Consider the following 16,485-nt stretch of genomic DNA (forward strand, 5'->3'; position numbering starts at 1 on the left):
ATGGACATTGATAAATTGTTGAAAATCACAGTTATAGACTTTTTTTTCTACATGCTTTCAGATATTAAGCTGATTTTTGGACTGTGAGTTACCCATGATGAGTTACAGATCAAGTTTAAGTTTTGTTTCACTCAGCTATTTTTTTCTGTAATTTTGGGCTTTGGCCTTTGATAATTTTTTGAAAAATCGCATTTATACGGACGTTTTTTCTAAATGCTTTCAGATATTGGGCTGTTTTTTTTTGTATGTGACCTAACTATGATGAGTTGCAGATCAAGTTTAAATTTCGATTTGCTCTGCTAATTTTTGCCAAAATTAAGGGTTAACAACTTTGAAAATTGTTGAAAATGACAGTTATACAGACTTTTTTTCTATACGCCTCCAGATTTTGAGCTGATTTTTGACATGTGAGACTACCATCATGTGTGTGTCCACATGTGTTATTGAAATTGCAGATTTTTCAAAATTTTGAGACAGGGCCATTCGTGTCGCTTTGACACATCTAGTTCTTTCTGAATTACGAAAAATAAATTTGTAGAAGAATATTTGAGATTTTCTTTATTTTAACAAACATCACAGATTGTTTTTATCAGGTTAAATCACCCCTTTGAGGAACATTTTTGATATAATATTTCAGGTAAAACATGACTTTCTGACATGGTTTAGGATGTATCTTATCATTATGGTATCAGGTGCTATTACCATGCACGCAGTTCTGTATCCAAACTTTCCCCTGGAGCCTGAAGGAATAAGGGTGGCACTGTCTAGAGCTTTCTTTGCTATGTTTCTAACAAAAATAGATGATTTAGAAGGTAGGTTACTTATTATAATATTGCTGAAGGATTATTTATAAAACCATCACCTTTTAAGCATTTAATAGTCATGACTGTGTAATAATAATAACTTGCCTTTATAACAAGTGGCAAAATAAAAGCTAATAAAATATATATTCAATTCAAAATGATTTCTTTTATTTCAAACTAAATGCCTACATGTTTTCTACAGAAAAAGTTTTATTTCAGGTCCAGATTAACTAAAGTAGCTAAACTGAAAAGGAAATTTTATTGTGTTACAGAATACTTATTTAAAAATATTTATTACTGTACATGTTTTATTATAGGTGCACCATGTTCCAAAATATATGAAAATACTACAGTAATTGGTCACTGTTATAGTAAGTTCTTATTTATATTTTAATAAGATAAGGTACATTTCTGCGCTTGATGAGTCCATGCAAATTCATCCAAAATAAAACTATATGATGCTGATACTGATCCCATTTTAAGCTCACCTGGCCCACAGGGCCATGTGAGCTTTTCCCATCACTTGGCGTCCGAAACTGGTCTGAAATTATTCGGTCAAATTTAACCAATCTTAGCCACGATCATTATTAGGGTATCTTGTTTAAAAAATGTGTGCGGTGACCCAGCCAACCAACCAAGATGGCCGCCATGGCTGAGAATAGAACATAGGGGTAAAATGTAGATTTTGGCTTATAACTCTGAAACCAAAGCATTTAGAGCAAATCTGACAAGGGGTTAAATTGTTTATGGTTGTTGGGTTGCTGCCCCCAAATTGGTAATTTTTAAAGAAATTTTGCCGTTTTTGGTTATTATCTTGAATACTATTAAAGATAGAGATAAACTGTAAACAGCAATAATGTTCAGCAAAGTAAGATCTACAAATAAGTCAAACATGACCAAAATGGTCAGTTGACCCCTTGAGGAGTTATTGCCCATTATAGTCAATTTTTAACAATTTTCACTAATTTTGTAAATTTTTGTAAATTTTTACATCTAAAGGGCCAAGTTTATTATAGATAAAGAAAATTGTAAGTACCAAGAATGTTCAGTAAAGTAAGATCTACAAAAACATCACCATCAGAAAAACACAATTTTGTCATGAATCCATCTGTGTCCTTTGTTTAACATGCACATAGACCAAGGTGAGAGACACAGGCTCTTTAGAGCCTCTAGTTTAAACTTTAGTACATTTTTGTATATGTAATTATAACACATCACATGAAATCTATTTATTATCAAGATACATGAGACTGTCAACAAATATCTTGGGTCTTGCAAATCTATTAATAGAGGTTTTAGCTATCTACTGTGCAGGAATAAATACTGCAATCTTTTATCAACTGGATGGTATCTTTATAAAAATAAAAAAGATATGGTATGATTGTCAATGTAACAACATTTTACCTTACCAGAGACCAAAATGACGTTAAGTTAAAAACTATAGGTCACAAAGTTGTACCTCTATAATAGTTTTAGTCATTTGAAGGAATAAGGCAACTTATATGATTGTGTTATTTTTATGTTTTTAGATAAAGATTCTGCATCTCTGTGGACAAGGAAGTATTTCAACACTACTAATCTTGGTAAGTATTTGATTGTCATTTCTGTAAATAATTTGAGATGATATCATATTAAGGCTAATAAATGGAGGGATCTTTTTTATGTATAGAAGAAAAAACTGCAACTGAATCCCTATATTGTTTGAGAAATGCCACTTGCAAAAATTTACAAGTTCCAAAAGCCAAAACAGAGCTTCATAAGAAATCTTTTATATATTCAGGATCTATTTTATGGAATAGCTTACCAATATCCCTGAAAAAATCAACCTCAAGTACAAGCTCATTCAAAAAAGATTTAAAAAATTACTTGTTGGAACATTAAGAAGCTGTGCGTTTTTATATACATAATAATTTTCACACACTTACTCAAACTTATGATATTGTTGATGCCAATACTATATATATTTCATATATGAATTTGTAACTTTTACTTGTTATGAAAATTTTATATTTCATAACAATTTTTTATTTCATTATTCATGTATGTGTGTTTGTTATTTTGTAATTGTTTGTTTAATATATCATTGTATTTCATGAGGGCCTCAGTGAAGATTAGCTTTATAGCTAACTGTGTAACCCTCTTTAAATAAAGAATTATTATTATTATAGAAACCAGCAGGTTTGCAATTTGTTAACCATCATCTTATCCTGTATTTCTGAGTACACACAACAAAATGCATTAAAGAGAACATTATTTAGATCCTTCATTATAAATTCTTTTTTTAGACTATTTAACAAAATAGTGTTATGCCAAGGTAGCAATAATTTTATTAAGGTATTTGTAAGGTATTTGATGTGGACTTTTAAGAAAAATTGACCTCAGTAATTGAATGATAATAAGTCAATGTTGCAATGTAAGAAGAGTTGTGAACAGGAGAGAAAATTGTACTTTGGTTAACTGTGGATTCAATTTTCGTGGATTTCGTGGGAACAGGGAAACCACAAATTCAAATGTTCAACGAATTACAAATTTCCTAAAGGAATGTATGCAGACTTTGCCAAAACAACGAAATTAAATATCCACGAATATGCAAGTTTTCCTCAAACCACGAAAATTGGTACCCACGAAAATAAATGAATCCACAGTATTGTACATGTATTTGAAGTTAAGTTTAGATATTTTGATATGTATCTATCATTTTCTTGCAGCATCAGCACCGGGAGATACTACCCCAATAGAAAAGTGTCCATACAATAGTTTAGGAGGTTACCTGATAGTTATACAGTATCTACTTATTGTTAAGCTGATAATGGTCACTTTACTGTATGCTTTGTTTAGGTAAGTTGAGCTGTAATAATATATTCTAATATGAGAAGCCTCTTTCGCTTTGTAAACAACTCCGTGATGATATTCTTGATATATCTATACTTATCGCAGACTCAGAGATATACATAATAATGGATGTTACAATTTACCTCCCACATAAATCCACATGTATTGGAACCTATTTGAAAACGCTCTGCTGATTTTTTTGTTTAAAAAATTGCAATTAAAAAAAGACCAAAGAAGTTTTATTCTTTTTTGGTTGCATAATAAAAAGAAATTAATACACAAGAGCTCAGAGAAATTAACAAAATAAAAAATAAAATGAAATTCCGCGAAAGTCTATTTATGTTTTTGGCACATTTAAGTCATTTCAAAACATGACATTATACAATGAAAATGCTAGAGTTGAAGGTTTTTCGTTACGTGAACCATCGAAATTATTAAGATATTGTATTAAAATGGATTTCTGAGGTAGGTTTTGTTTTGTTTTGATTTCTATTGCATTATTTGCATATTTACTGATTTCAGCAAGTCAACATGGCGGCTCCTTAGTTACAAAATGTCAACTTTGGATTTGAAAGTAGCAGAAAACCATGTAAATGAAAAATGGCAAATATTGCGTTTGAGAATTAAAAGAATCAAACATATTTTTTCTAGCAGTTATTCATGAAATAATCCATGCAAGCTAAAGATTTATTAGAATCTTTGAGCTTTAAATAACAGGGAGTAAAAAAGAACAGCCATACACACGGCAATACCCACCCTTTTCAGTTTTTTAATGACCGTATTTGTCCTATTAGAATCGAAATAATTCATGGAAGCCATAGATTTGTTGAAAATTTACACATGGCCTTGGCCGTGTAAATTTCAAACAAATCCATGGCTTCCATGAATTATTTCCTAATTTTATTATTATTGAGAAATAGTTATGTATCTATTTTTATCATTAGAACTAACAGATAGTAATCGATATAAAATTTTGATTTTACTGTTATCAATATTTTTTCAACAACAACAAAAAACACACACAAAAGTAAAGGAACAGCTCTTTTATTTTGACTATTTCATTCATGCCACTTTTGGTCACATAGCACTTCACCTGTATCAGTTCTTATACATCCTTGGTTTTCAAATATTTGGTTTCGAGTGTAACCGATTAACCGATGTCGGTATATCCAAAAAGCACATCAGACACTTAAAATGTATCAATTGTTATTTAAGTTTTTAGTGAAAAAATTAAAATTTATATATAAATCAGTCTATATTTTCAGACACGTCAATTATCAATTAGGCATTAATCAAGACATATGCTAATAATCTAAATGTGATTATATTTCTTTTACAGCTCTACAAATTCCAAAGTGCAGAGTGAATCAGAATCTATATATAAGTACCAGAAGTATAGTCTGATTATAGACTTTGAAGAGAAGCTTATTCTCCCTCCACCATTAAACATCATCAGCTATATTATAATGGTATTCCAATGTATATTCAGCTCATGCAGGTACTGTTGGAGGAGATGCTGCAGGCGTTTATCTGATTGCTGTAAGAAAAAAAAGGAAACAGTAGTGAGTTAAAATTTATATTTTCTCCTAGTGTAAACAAAATTTCATAAAACATCCTTTACAATGTTATTTCATATTAGTTATATAAAATTTATGAATAAAAAATATACAGTAGAGTAGATAAAGTTCAATTGATGATCCTGACTTTTCAAATGAATAGCCTTTTATCAATTTTCTGAATGAGTTTGAAATCATGGCATTTGCTGAATCATGTATAATGTATGGTAGTTAAAATATAACTGTAAAGAAAAGTTTAATCCTATAGTTTAAGGTATCCGACCCACAATAAAGACTTACGGAAAATTTTCCGGAGTTTACCGAGGTGTCAATTTTTTCAACACCTCGGTATTTTCCGCCTAGTAAGCGAAAGTATAGTTATTATTTTTAAAATGACGATTAAAATATCAGAAAGGCTTAATTGAAGTATATTTTCATTAACTATAGAGTAAACGCTCATTTTTTCTATAAATTGTCCAATTTTGACAATCTGGAAACAGAAGTTATGGTAAACAAATATGGACGACTCGGTCGGCTGCCAAGACAGACGAAGGCGTTTTACCAAAACAAGTACGCCGATTTAAGTCTATTTGTCTTATCGTGATGCGGAAATAATGTGTGCAGTTTGGATGCAACTGGTTGTCAAATATGTTGTACCGGCATAGGAAGATAAGTTGATAGAAGGAATGTAAACACATCACGCACTTGTCCTTTTCATCTGGCGATCTGCTCTGGGAGACAATTTGAATGGATCGTTCATTTTTATGTTTTAAAGTTCTGTATTCATATGTAAAGTGTATATCTGGATGGAATTGAACCGACTTCCTTATGGTTCCTAACATGGAGAACCTAGTAAACCAAAGGCCAAGCTGATGCCAAGCTTCAGTGTAAAACTTTGAGCAGGTGCCAGGTAATTTGCATTTACAAATCTAAACATTTTAAAACTTGAGTTGGACAACATTGTCATGTTAATTATGCCCCACGACACCAGCTTGTCTGGCAAAACAGCCATTAACTAGATACATGTATGAAAAAAATGATTATTTAAAAAATAATCCAGGTCGGTCAGTTTATATGTTTGTAATAATTTAGGAACAAACACCCAAGTCAAGGCAAAAAACAAATACAAACATATTGATAACAATAATGAATTGCAAGAAAGCATTAAACAAAAGTGCAGTAGAACTAAATAGGAAAACATGCATGCTATAAGATAATTGAGGGATTCCAGCCAAGGCTACCCTTCAACATGTTCAAAAGTTGAATTGCCATGGTACCGTACACATACAATGTGTACATGTATGATCATCATGTAGCATGAACCATCAATGGCTGTTAAACTTGTCACATTGACACAGACACTGCCACAACACTAATTAATTGATACATGTATATACTAGCATGACTATAGTAATATATTTGATAATATCCATCTAAAAATCATCTAATAATTTAATCAGTATTTGATTAAAAGTCAAATGCTCATGTACATGATGTAGGATACAAAGAAACATAAATGAAGAGCAAACAAACAATTGACCGTTCATACATGTATATATCTGGGAGTTTTTTCTGTTTAATTTCTATGAATGCAAGAAGAAGTTGATTCTTTACATGTACAAAACAATGTACATTTTTTGTACATGTACTTCCCATTTTAATCTGATATCCATACTATACTTATTTTTTTTTATTCAATAACTAGTCGAAAAATTTAAATACTGACAAATATATAGACTGAGCGAATAAGACACAAGTTCACCAAGGTGCATTGTCCCTGAGTAAATTTTCAGCGTTGTAAGATCACAAGTTGTAAAGCTTTAATTTTTCAATATTTGAATTCTTTGATTATTTATTCTTTTTATTACATCATGTACATTGGCAAATAGCATTTTTACAACAAATATTATTTTATTATAAAATGTAATGTGGTTTTTAATATATGTCCAGTTTTCACTTTATTATATTTGGTAAGAAAATTTGTATTACAAACTAACAAACATCATTTGTACATACATACATGTACAAATGATGTACATGTACATGTACATTGTACTGCTACATATGCATGTATACATTCCTTATCTATGTGTTTTATAAAAATGAAGAACATTTTTGTAACAGAAATTTATATTTCATTTTATAAAGAAACCATCCTTGTTAAAGATGTGACATTAATCCCTCAAAACCTACAAAACACAATTGATTAGGTAATTTGCAGATTATCTGAGATATTTTTGATTACCATCCCAAGAAATGTAGCATACATGTACATGTATTACTCTTCTTTCATTTATATGATCATGAAGATACATGTACCTTGTAATTTGTACAGTTGTATATGTATTTCTGCCATCTGTCACTGTTAATTTAAATGTACATTAGGGGTCAGTAAATAATCAAAACATGATACATGTATAAAGACTAATCGTGTGTATTTTCATTAACTAATACACAGGTTTTTCTTTTGTGTTCAGATTGATAGCAATTTTGTTGTCAATTGTTGTAGTGTCATTGATAAATGAATGAAATAAATGGTTGTACCTAAAATTATTTGAAACATGTCTGAACTTAACTTATATATAGATACAATGTACATTGTATAACCAATTTTTATTTACATTTGTATATCTATATGTACATACATGATCAATGTATCAATGATGGCAAGGAACTTTTTAAATTTCAGAGATGCTAATTAACCTTGTTAATGACTGTGGAGAACTTATGCTACATTTACATGTACCTAATACACAGACAAACACAGATGGGCATAGGTAATAAATCTAGAGCAGTTTTCTAAGATACATGTTCATGTTAATTGTTATATCATGTATATTATGTCTCGTCTTTAAAAAAGGTAGATATGAAACATGAACACATATGTACATGTTCCATGTTTACATGTATTAGAGAGTTATCTAAACTGTTTAAAAGCTTATAACTACTTAGTACTATCATAATTTTAGTCTATTTGTTTCTCTATTTGTCCATGATTTATCTTATAATGGATAGAGTTTGAAAATTAAATCTATAAAGTTGGATAAAATATTCATAATGCTTGCATTGGTACAAAGCCATTTTGAAAATAAGAAGATGTGGTATGATTGCCAATATGAAAACTCTCCCCAATACATGTACTTCACATGACATATAAAGGAACCACTTTAAGTCACCATAAAACCTTACACAATAAGACAAACCCGTACTACATAATCAGCTATAAATTTAAACAATTCAAAGGAGAAGACTAAATACAACTACTGAATTATTGGTTATACAGCATTAAAATACAACTACTGAATTACTGGTTCCTGACTTGGGACAGGCACATACAGAATGTGGCAGGGATAAACTAGATTGAACTTTATTAAAACATTACCCATTATCAAACTAAAAATGCCTATTACTACATGTAAGTGAACTCAGATTACTCTGCTGTTTACTTATTTGTTAAACTATAATTTGCTTCTTGTAGAAATTAGCCTGTGAGATCAAGATGCAGATATATCCACCAGATACCAAATGCCACACCAAAGCAGACATTTTCAAATGTTGAGGGACCTATGAATACATATACATCCTTCATTGTAATGGACTTTGAAACAACTGATTGAGTATGTTAGCTAACATTTAATCAATTATGTTTGAACAGTGCTACACATCAGCCTGGATGGATTTTGCTTTTTTGCTTTTTCCACTGGCCCACTCCAGCTATAATCTCTTTTTTGTTAAAATATCTAATGCTTATCTGCTTTTTTTTCAATTGATTGTACTTGCAAGTCTTTTGATTAAACAAAAGAAATTGCATGCCCACTCCTATGGGTGGGCAGAGTTGACAAGCTAGAAAGTTGTGGACAAAGCAAAATCCACCTGAGCTGTAAACGTAGTGTATATATTTGAAAGTCAATGACTTCTATTAAAAAAAAAGAAAAAAGAAATCTAGAACTTTACAATCTTTTTTTTTTAATACCCCTATTTATATACAAAAGATGATGTCATATGATTGCCAAAGATACAACTCTCCACAAGAAACCAAGTGACACAGAAATTAACAGCAACAGGTCATTGTAAGGCCTTCAACAATGAGCAAAGCTCATACCGCATATTCAGCTTTAAAAGGCACTGAAATGACAAATGAAAGATTATGCATGGTGGGGTGAAATAAAAAGTGTCTTCTGACCCCCTCTCCCCCTACATTTATTTCTGGAACATCCCTCAGTGTTGTAACACATAAACACATTTGGTAGTCAGATTGCTTTCAACCATATACTATAGTGATATTTTTCTTCTTCAGAATGCTAAATTTAAAAGTTTTAATTAATTTGTGATAAATTTTCTTTTTTACTTCCAGTTAGGCAAGATGTTATCTCTCATATCAAAGAGATAGAATATGAAACTGGCAGCCAGTATTGATATAATGTGGTACTAAAAGCTCCAACACCATCAGGGGCTGAAGACATAACAGGAATTGTGTGGGATTTGACCAACCTTAGACTGAAGATCAAAGTTGTTGCTGCATTACAGATATTTTGAACTCAACAATTTTTATTAATGTTTTTAATGTTAATTCTCTCTCTTATGAATAATATGATATCTATACTTGCAATGAGCATGAATTGAAAGTTCTTCATGTCTGTAAAACTGTTTTCCCTTGACATTGACCACATTTCATGGATCGGTGAAAAAAGTTATGTACCCATGGTCAAGTCCATGTATCAGATTCAAAAAGCAATAGGTCTGCTTAATTTGGTATACTGTATGATTGATCCTGATCCCATTGTCATTTTTTATTGATCAATGTTAATATTCAAAAGATTTAATATTGATTGTACATTGTATATTTAGATATGATAATATTTATTTGTATCCTTTGAACCATCTTGACAAATAAATATTGAAATGTGATAGAGTTTATTTATATCATTGAAGAAGATTATTTCTATTATTTATTATGTGCATGAAGTAGGATAAACACTTTCTGAAATATTTCATGGGAGATAATTAACCTTACTGAGTTCAATGTTGAACAGGAATGATGGGGTATTTTTTAATGAGCTCTAGTTAATGCTGGTGTGAAATGTAAGAAAATGCATCCTCAGTCTGAGCCCTAATGCTGTCATGTGATGTCTGGTGTTGCACATTGGACAAAATCGAAAACATGTAGCAAAACCATAAATATTGTCCAACATGTTTAATCCCGCCACATTATGTATGTATGTGTCTGTCCCAAGTCAGTAGCCTGGCCCTGTTATTCAGTTGTTGTGGTTTGTTTGTGTGTAAAATATTTGTTTTTTGATCATTTTTTTTAAATAAGGCTGTGAGTTTTCTCGTTTGAATTGTTTTACATTGTCATTTTGGGCCTTTTATAGCTGATTATGAGGTATAGGCTTTGCTCATTGTTGAAGGCCGTACAATTACCTATAACTGTTAATTTCTGTGTCATTTTAGTTTCTTGTAGAGTTGTCTCATTGGCAATCATACCACATCTTCTTTTTATTATATACTTTTGAAATATTAGCAAAAAGGAGAGAATTTTCATAATTCAGGTCCTAAAATTACCTTGACCTTTGACCTTTTGACCTCAAAGTTGAAGCTAATCCTTTATCTATTGCATATCATAAAGTTATCATAATTAACAAATGTAATGAAAGATTATAGTACATAAGGGTAAGTTTACTATAGAAAATTGAGCAAAAAAGGAGGTCATTGTCTAATTTTAGCTCCTAAAATTACTTGACCTTTTGACCTGTTGACCCCTAAAGGTTGAAACCAAACCATGATCTTTTTGAATATCATCAAATGGTCTTTATTTACAAAGGTTGTGAAGATTATGGGACCAATAGGTAGATACACTTTTGAAAATTAAGCAAAAAAGGAGATTTTTGTTAATTTTAGCTCCTAAAATGACCTTGACCTTTGACCTTTTGAACTTTACATGTCATAAATATCATAGTTTATTCTTATTATAAGATTATATGAAGTATGGTTAGTTTTGCTAAAGATTTACATAAATTATACCAAAAAACATCAGAACAGGGATACCAAGTCTCCATTTACGAACTGTGACCTTGACATTCTAAATCAAAATTTCTCGAAATTGGTACGGTAAAAGTTTCTAAAAATTTTTTTTAGGATGGAACAATATATAAAGTTAATTTAAATGTCATTTTTTAATGCTCTGGTAAAATATTCACTTTTGAACTAGTGATGATATAAAATTGACAAATTTTAGACTTTTCTCCTTTTTCTATTATTAGTAACAATAACACAGTTCTAAAAATAGAATAGCAAAAAAACAATTTATTTTTTATGTTTAATTTTACAAGGTTACATGTAAGGTTCCTTTTAAAAGATAGATTAGTAAATTATACTATATAGATTTATTAAAATTACATACTATTTAAACCCCTTATTTGGCATTTGAGGACAAAAAGGGGGGGCACTGTAACCCAGCTCTGCTGTTAACCTCAAATATTTTGCGGATTTTTATTTCATAGTAAGAATTCTTAGACCCCCCTACTTACAATACTTGATAAAAATGTAAATTATTTTGCTTGTTGTATATTGGCTAATTATGGGCCGAATACCTTAACATTTAAAATATTTTAGGATGGAGCTAGTAAGATAAATATCATGATGACTCAGTATACAGAGAACTACAGTTATTGGGGAAACTTTGTCAAGAAATTAGAAACTGAGGAAGAGCAGCTTCAAGCAGAAGATAACAGGGCTAATAAGCAAAGTCAGATGTGAGTATTCTAAAAATAAAACAGTAAAGTTAAAGAAAGTTAGGTTTCAGTCGTCTGAAAACAGATCTGCTTTGAAATGATATCTGGTAAGAGTATTCTGAAAAACAGGTTTGAACAGGCTGAAAAAAAACGGGGCTAAAAAATTTAAAAGCTGAAATGATAACTGAGAGTCCTTTGTATGCCGACTGAAATTCACTTGTATGTGAAAGTCATGTATAAATATTCTGATAAATAGAAGGGCTGAAAAGTATGGTCGATATCACAAACTAGTCAAAACATTTACTAAATTTTATCATCGGTATAAAGACATCATTCGTAAATATAGCTCAACATGCAGACTTCTAATACGTTCAGGTATTTCACATCCAATTTTTTATGGTAATATTCTTTATAAAGCACAAAGGTGTCAGTATTCACCTCAGAAACTTACAAAACCTTTGAATATACTTAGAATGAAATTCATAACAGTGTAGCTATGGCCATTCATTGACTGGGGAAAATTAGGTGAACGTTCGTCTGTAATGCCCACTGCTCACGACGTACTTATCATAGAAATTTAAACTGTGAGGTCACCAAAGGTTCTAAACGCCTAAATAAAATAATTAAAAATACTAATCAGGAATAACCTTTGTAATTTGAAAATAAATAAAAATGGCATTCAACACGGAGTCTTGGCTCACACCGAACAGCAAGCTATAAAGGTTGAATACTTAAAATTCTTTACTTGATTTTTTGTTATGGTTTGACCATCAATTTTCCTAATATGATATCGCACGTTCTTTCAGATATTTTTTTTTACTTAATTGGCTTTAAAAGTTACAATGTATGATGTCGCCTGTTTATGTAGTTCATATGTGTTTTTCGTTCTCGTTGGTTTTCCCGTTTGAATGGTTTTACACTAGTAGTTTTGGGGCCCTCTATAACTTGCTGTTCGGTGTGAGCCAAGGCTCCGTGTTGCAGGTCGTACCTTGACCTATAATGGTTTACTTTTATGAATTATTACTTGGGACGAGAGTTGTCTCATACCACATCTTCCTATATCTATCTATATCTATACATTTTTTTTTCAACAAAAGAATACATCACAAGAATATTAGTTTTGTAAGAAACGTGAGAAATTGTGTTGGACTTGAAGATAAGGCAAAGTGACAAATATCTGAAAAAATGAATCGTTTTATGGTATTAAACAAAGAAATCAAATGATTTTTTAATTATCCAGAACTCTTCACAAACAAAACCCACATGTATACGAATTGAATAAATAGTAGGCCATTCTTAAATGATCACACCGTAGAAGGGGTTGTGCTCTTAATCAATGAGATATTTTGTGAATTAACCCCATCAACTTAATAGTTTTTTTACAATAGATAAACCTATTTTTTTTATTATTATTAAATAATATCATCTCTGAACATTATTATTCTTATAAATGACACTTTTGTATGTGATGATTATAATAAATATTTAAAACAAATTCCTTTCAAGCTTTGTAAAAAGAAAGTTTCATTTTATGTATCGGAATGTGTGACAAGTGAATATTTCAATCCCCACTGGAAGGCCTCTGACAGACTGGGTGAGCATAAAATCATAGCCGTTGACAAACAAGTTACAACCTACAAACGTTTTACTGTCGACCACACTGTTATGCAATTAATACTATTAAGAAGGGATATAATTACGATACTGTTGTCAAGTCATTAAAGATTGCATATTTTGGCGTTAATATTGAGTCACTGATAAGGTCTTTGCATCGGAACTAAACACATTTATTCTAAAAACAGTTGTTGGCATGACACGGGTTATGTTCTTCTCATATACAGAGAACTACAGTTATTGGGGAAACTTTGTCAAGAAATTAGAAACTGAGGAAGAGCAGCTTCAAGCAGAAGATAACAGGGCTAATAAGCTGAAAAAAAACGGGGCTAAAAAGTTTAAAAGCTGAAATGATAACTGAGAGTCCTTTGTATGCCGACTGAAATTCACTTGTATGTGAAAGTCATGTATAAATATTCTGATAAATAGAAGGGCTGAAAAGTATGGTCGATATCACAAACTAGTCAAAACAAAGGCATGACACGGGTTATGTGAAAAAGCTATAGGTTACAAAGGCATGACACGGGTTATGTTCTTCTCATATATGTTATGATGGTATGATACTAAACCCCTAACGGGAAGGATTGTGCCTGATGTTCATATGATGAAATCATAATCTTTCAGTCAGTTTAGTTGAAGTCTGGAGCTGGCATGTCAGTTAACTGCTAGTAGTCTGTTGTTATTTATGTATTATTGTCATTTTGTTTATTTTCTTTGGTTACATCTTTTGACATCAGACTCGGATTTCTCTTGAACTGAATTTTAATGTGCGTATTGTTATGCGTTTACTTTACTACATTGGTTAGAGGTATAGGGGGAGGGTTGAGATCTCACAAACATGTTTAACCCCGCCGCATTTTTGCGCCTGTCCCAAGTCAGGAGCCTCTGGCCTTTGTTAGTCTTGTATTATTTTAATTTTAGTTTCTTGTGTACAATTTGGAAATTAGTATGGTGTTCATTATCACTGGACTAGTATATATTTGTTTAGGGGCCAGCTGAAGGACGCCTCCGGGTGCGGGTATTTCTCGCTACATTGAAGACCTGTTGGTGACCCTCTGCTGTTGTTTTTTATTTGGGCGGGTTGTTGTCTCTTTGACACATTCCCCATTTCCATTCTCAATTTTATTGAATGTCAGAACGGTAGTATGACATTATTATGTCACATACAATAGGGTTGAAAATCAGTCAAATGTAAGCAGTCTGAACACACAGTAGTGTTTTTAAAGATGAATTAAAGACCTGAAACAAACTCTGGTAAATTATTTGAATAATGAAAGGGTTAAATGTTAAGTCCCACTTGAGTAGTCTGAGAAATGACAAGTAGACAGAAACAAACTTAGATATGAATTTTTAGGAAAATGATTGTACAAAAATAACATATCTGTTATTCTACACTTACAAATAATACATTTCTAGGTTAGACAGTATAATGAGCCAGTTTTTACAAGAAAGAAAATTTGATGGTAAATTGGTTGAACAGATTTCTAATTTGGAACAGAATGTTACTAACTGTCAAATGGCACTTGAAGAACTACGTCACATGATTGAGAAGATCAGTAAGTTTGTAGTAACCACATTATGTAGAATTTTGTCAAATTGGAGTATTCCAACAGTTTATACTTTTAACATTCTTGTTAATGGTTAATTTGAAAAAAAATCACTTAAACGTTCAGATCTGATAAATGTTTGAAAACTTTTTATATACATATCATGATGCATTTAGGAAAACATTTAAACATTCTAGTTTTTAATCTAAGCTTTTTGAGATAAAAAAAACAAGGCAAATTTTTATGCTTAATAGATCTTTATGAGTTCATGCAGTGATGAAAGCACATCAAATAAGCAATTATTATTTAGATGGCTCTGATTTATGTAGGCTTGACATTAAAAAAACTGAAACATTCCATAAAATATGTATAGATTATTACATGGCATTTTTCATATCTTACCCTTTATCAGCCCTCGGTCATGATATCAGCCCAAGAGCCGTAGGCTCAAGTCAAGGGATAATATCATGACCAAAGGCCGATAAAGGGTATGATATGAAAAATGACATGTATCCATCTTTTTATCATATACTTCAACAGAAGAAATACAGACAAGAACTATTAAAATTTTGTCTTTCTTTGAACTTTAAGAAAATAATTTATAATTAACCAAATACAAATTTCTGAACTTTAATTGTTGTTTTAAAGAATATAACAAGCATCAGGGTGACATAAATGTATGACAACAATTACATGTATAATGTTCTTAGTTTGAAAAATTAATGGTCACATTTCCTGTAATAGTTGCCCTTGCAAACATATGCATTGCTTTTCCTTTGTGATTTTCATGTACGATTTCTGGCATTTCATTTATTCCTGTAGTTGTTGTTACTGAAACTGGTTTAGAATTAGATTTGAAATTTGAAATGTCCTTTAAAACAAAAGAAAGTTTGGCTTCTTGGAAAGCAGACAAAAGTTCTGCATCATCATCTGATGGTATATCATTATTGTTATCATCCAAAGGCCTTGGGTTTTTGTCCGAAGTTATTATCCCTGTACCAATTTTACTCAAAATATTAGACATTTCCTTCTGTTGTTCAATTGATGCTGAGCTATAGTAGTTTATGGATTGAACATTTTTATGTCCACTCAGCTGCATTATGCGTGTATCTGGTATGTCCTCATGTACCAAGGCAGTGATAGTAGTTTTTCTGACACTATGATTAGTTTTTCTACCCTGAATACCACCGTCTTCACACATATTTTTAACAAAACTACTTAGGGTGGATCGGGACTATTCGACTGCGCATAATTTCACGCATGAATTACAATGCACCCAAAAAGTATTTGTCGTAAATTCAATATTATTTTTTTAAATATTTTGATTGATTAGAAATTTTGAAATATGTAGTTATGTCATTAAAAGAATGTTTTCGTTATTATGTGTATCTGTTAAAGGCTG

General features: G+C 31.1%; 1 protein-coding gene and 1 long non-coding RNA gene across 5 annotated transcripts in view; both read left to right on the plus strand.

Moving 5' to 3' along the window:
• LOC143068310 (transient receptor potential cation channel subfamily M member-like 2) overlaps positions 1 to 16,485 on the plus strand; it is an 84,169-nt gene that overhangs the window by 56,322 nt on the left and 11,362 nt on the right. For all 3 annotated transcript variants that reach the window (XM_076242253.1, XM_076242255.1, XM_076242254.1), the window contains 7 exons: positions 638 to 812; positions 1,121 to 1,174; positions 2,333 to 2,386; positions 3,512 to 3,641; positions 4,975 to 5,197; positions 11,804 to 11,943; positions 14,953 to 15,092. In XM_076242253.1, the coding sequence (XP_076098368.1) occupies positions 638 to 812; positions 1,121 to 1,174; positions 2,333 to 2,386; positions 3,512 to 3,641; positions 4,975 to 5,197; positions 11,804 to 11,943; positions 14,953 to 15,092 (916 nt within the window). The remainder of the gene's footprint in view (positions 1 to 637; positions 813 to 1,120; positions 1,175 to 2,332; positions 2,387 to 3,511; positions 3,642 to 4,974; positions 5,198 to 11,803; positions 11,944 to 14,952; positions 15,093 to 16,485) is intronic.
• LOC143068313 (uncharacterized) lies at positions 5,487 to 9,961 on the plus strand. 2 transcript variants are annotated; one of them, XR_012976150.1, is made up of 5 exons: positions 5,487 to 6,101; positions 7,340 to 7,401; positions 7,881 to 7,968; positions 8,670 to 8,808; positions 9,546 to 9,961. It is a non-coding gene; the product is annotated as an uncharacterized LOC143068313 (long non-coding RNA). The 2 variants fall into 2 exon arrangements; XR_012976151.1 differs by lacking the exon at positions 7,340 to 7,401.

The sequence above is a fragment of the Mytilus galloprovincialis genome, chromosome 3 (assembly GCF_965363235.1).
Source record: "Mytilus galloprovincialis chromosome 3, xbMytGall1.hap1.1, whole genome shotgun sequence".
Classification (NCBI taxonomy): domain Eukaryota; kingdom Metazoa; phylum Mollusca; class Bivalvia; order Mytilida; family Mytilidae; genus Mytilus; species Mytilus galloprovincialis.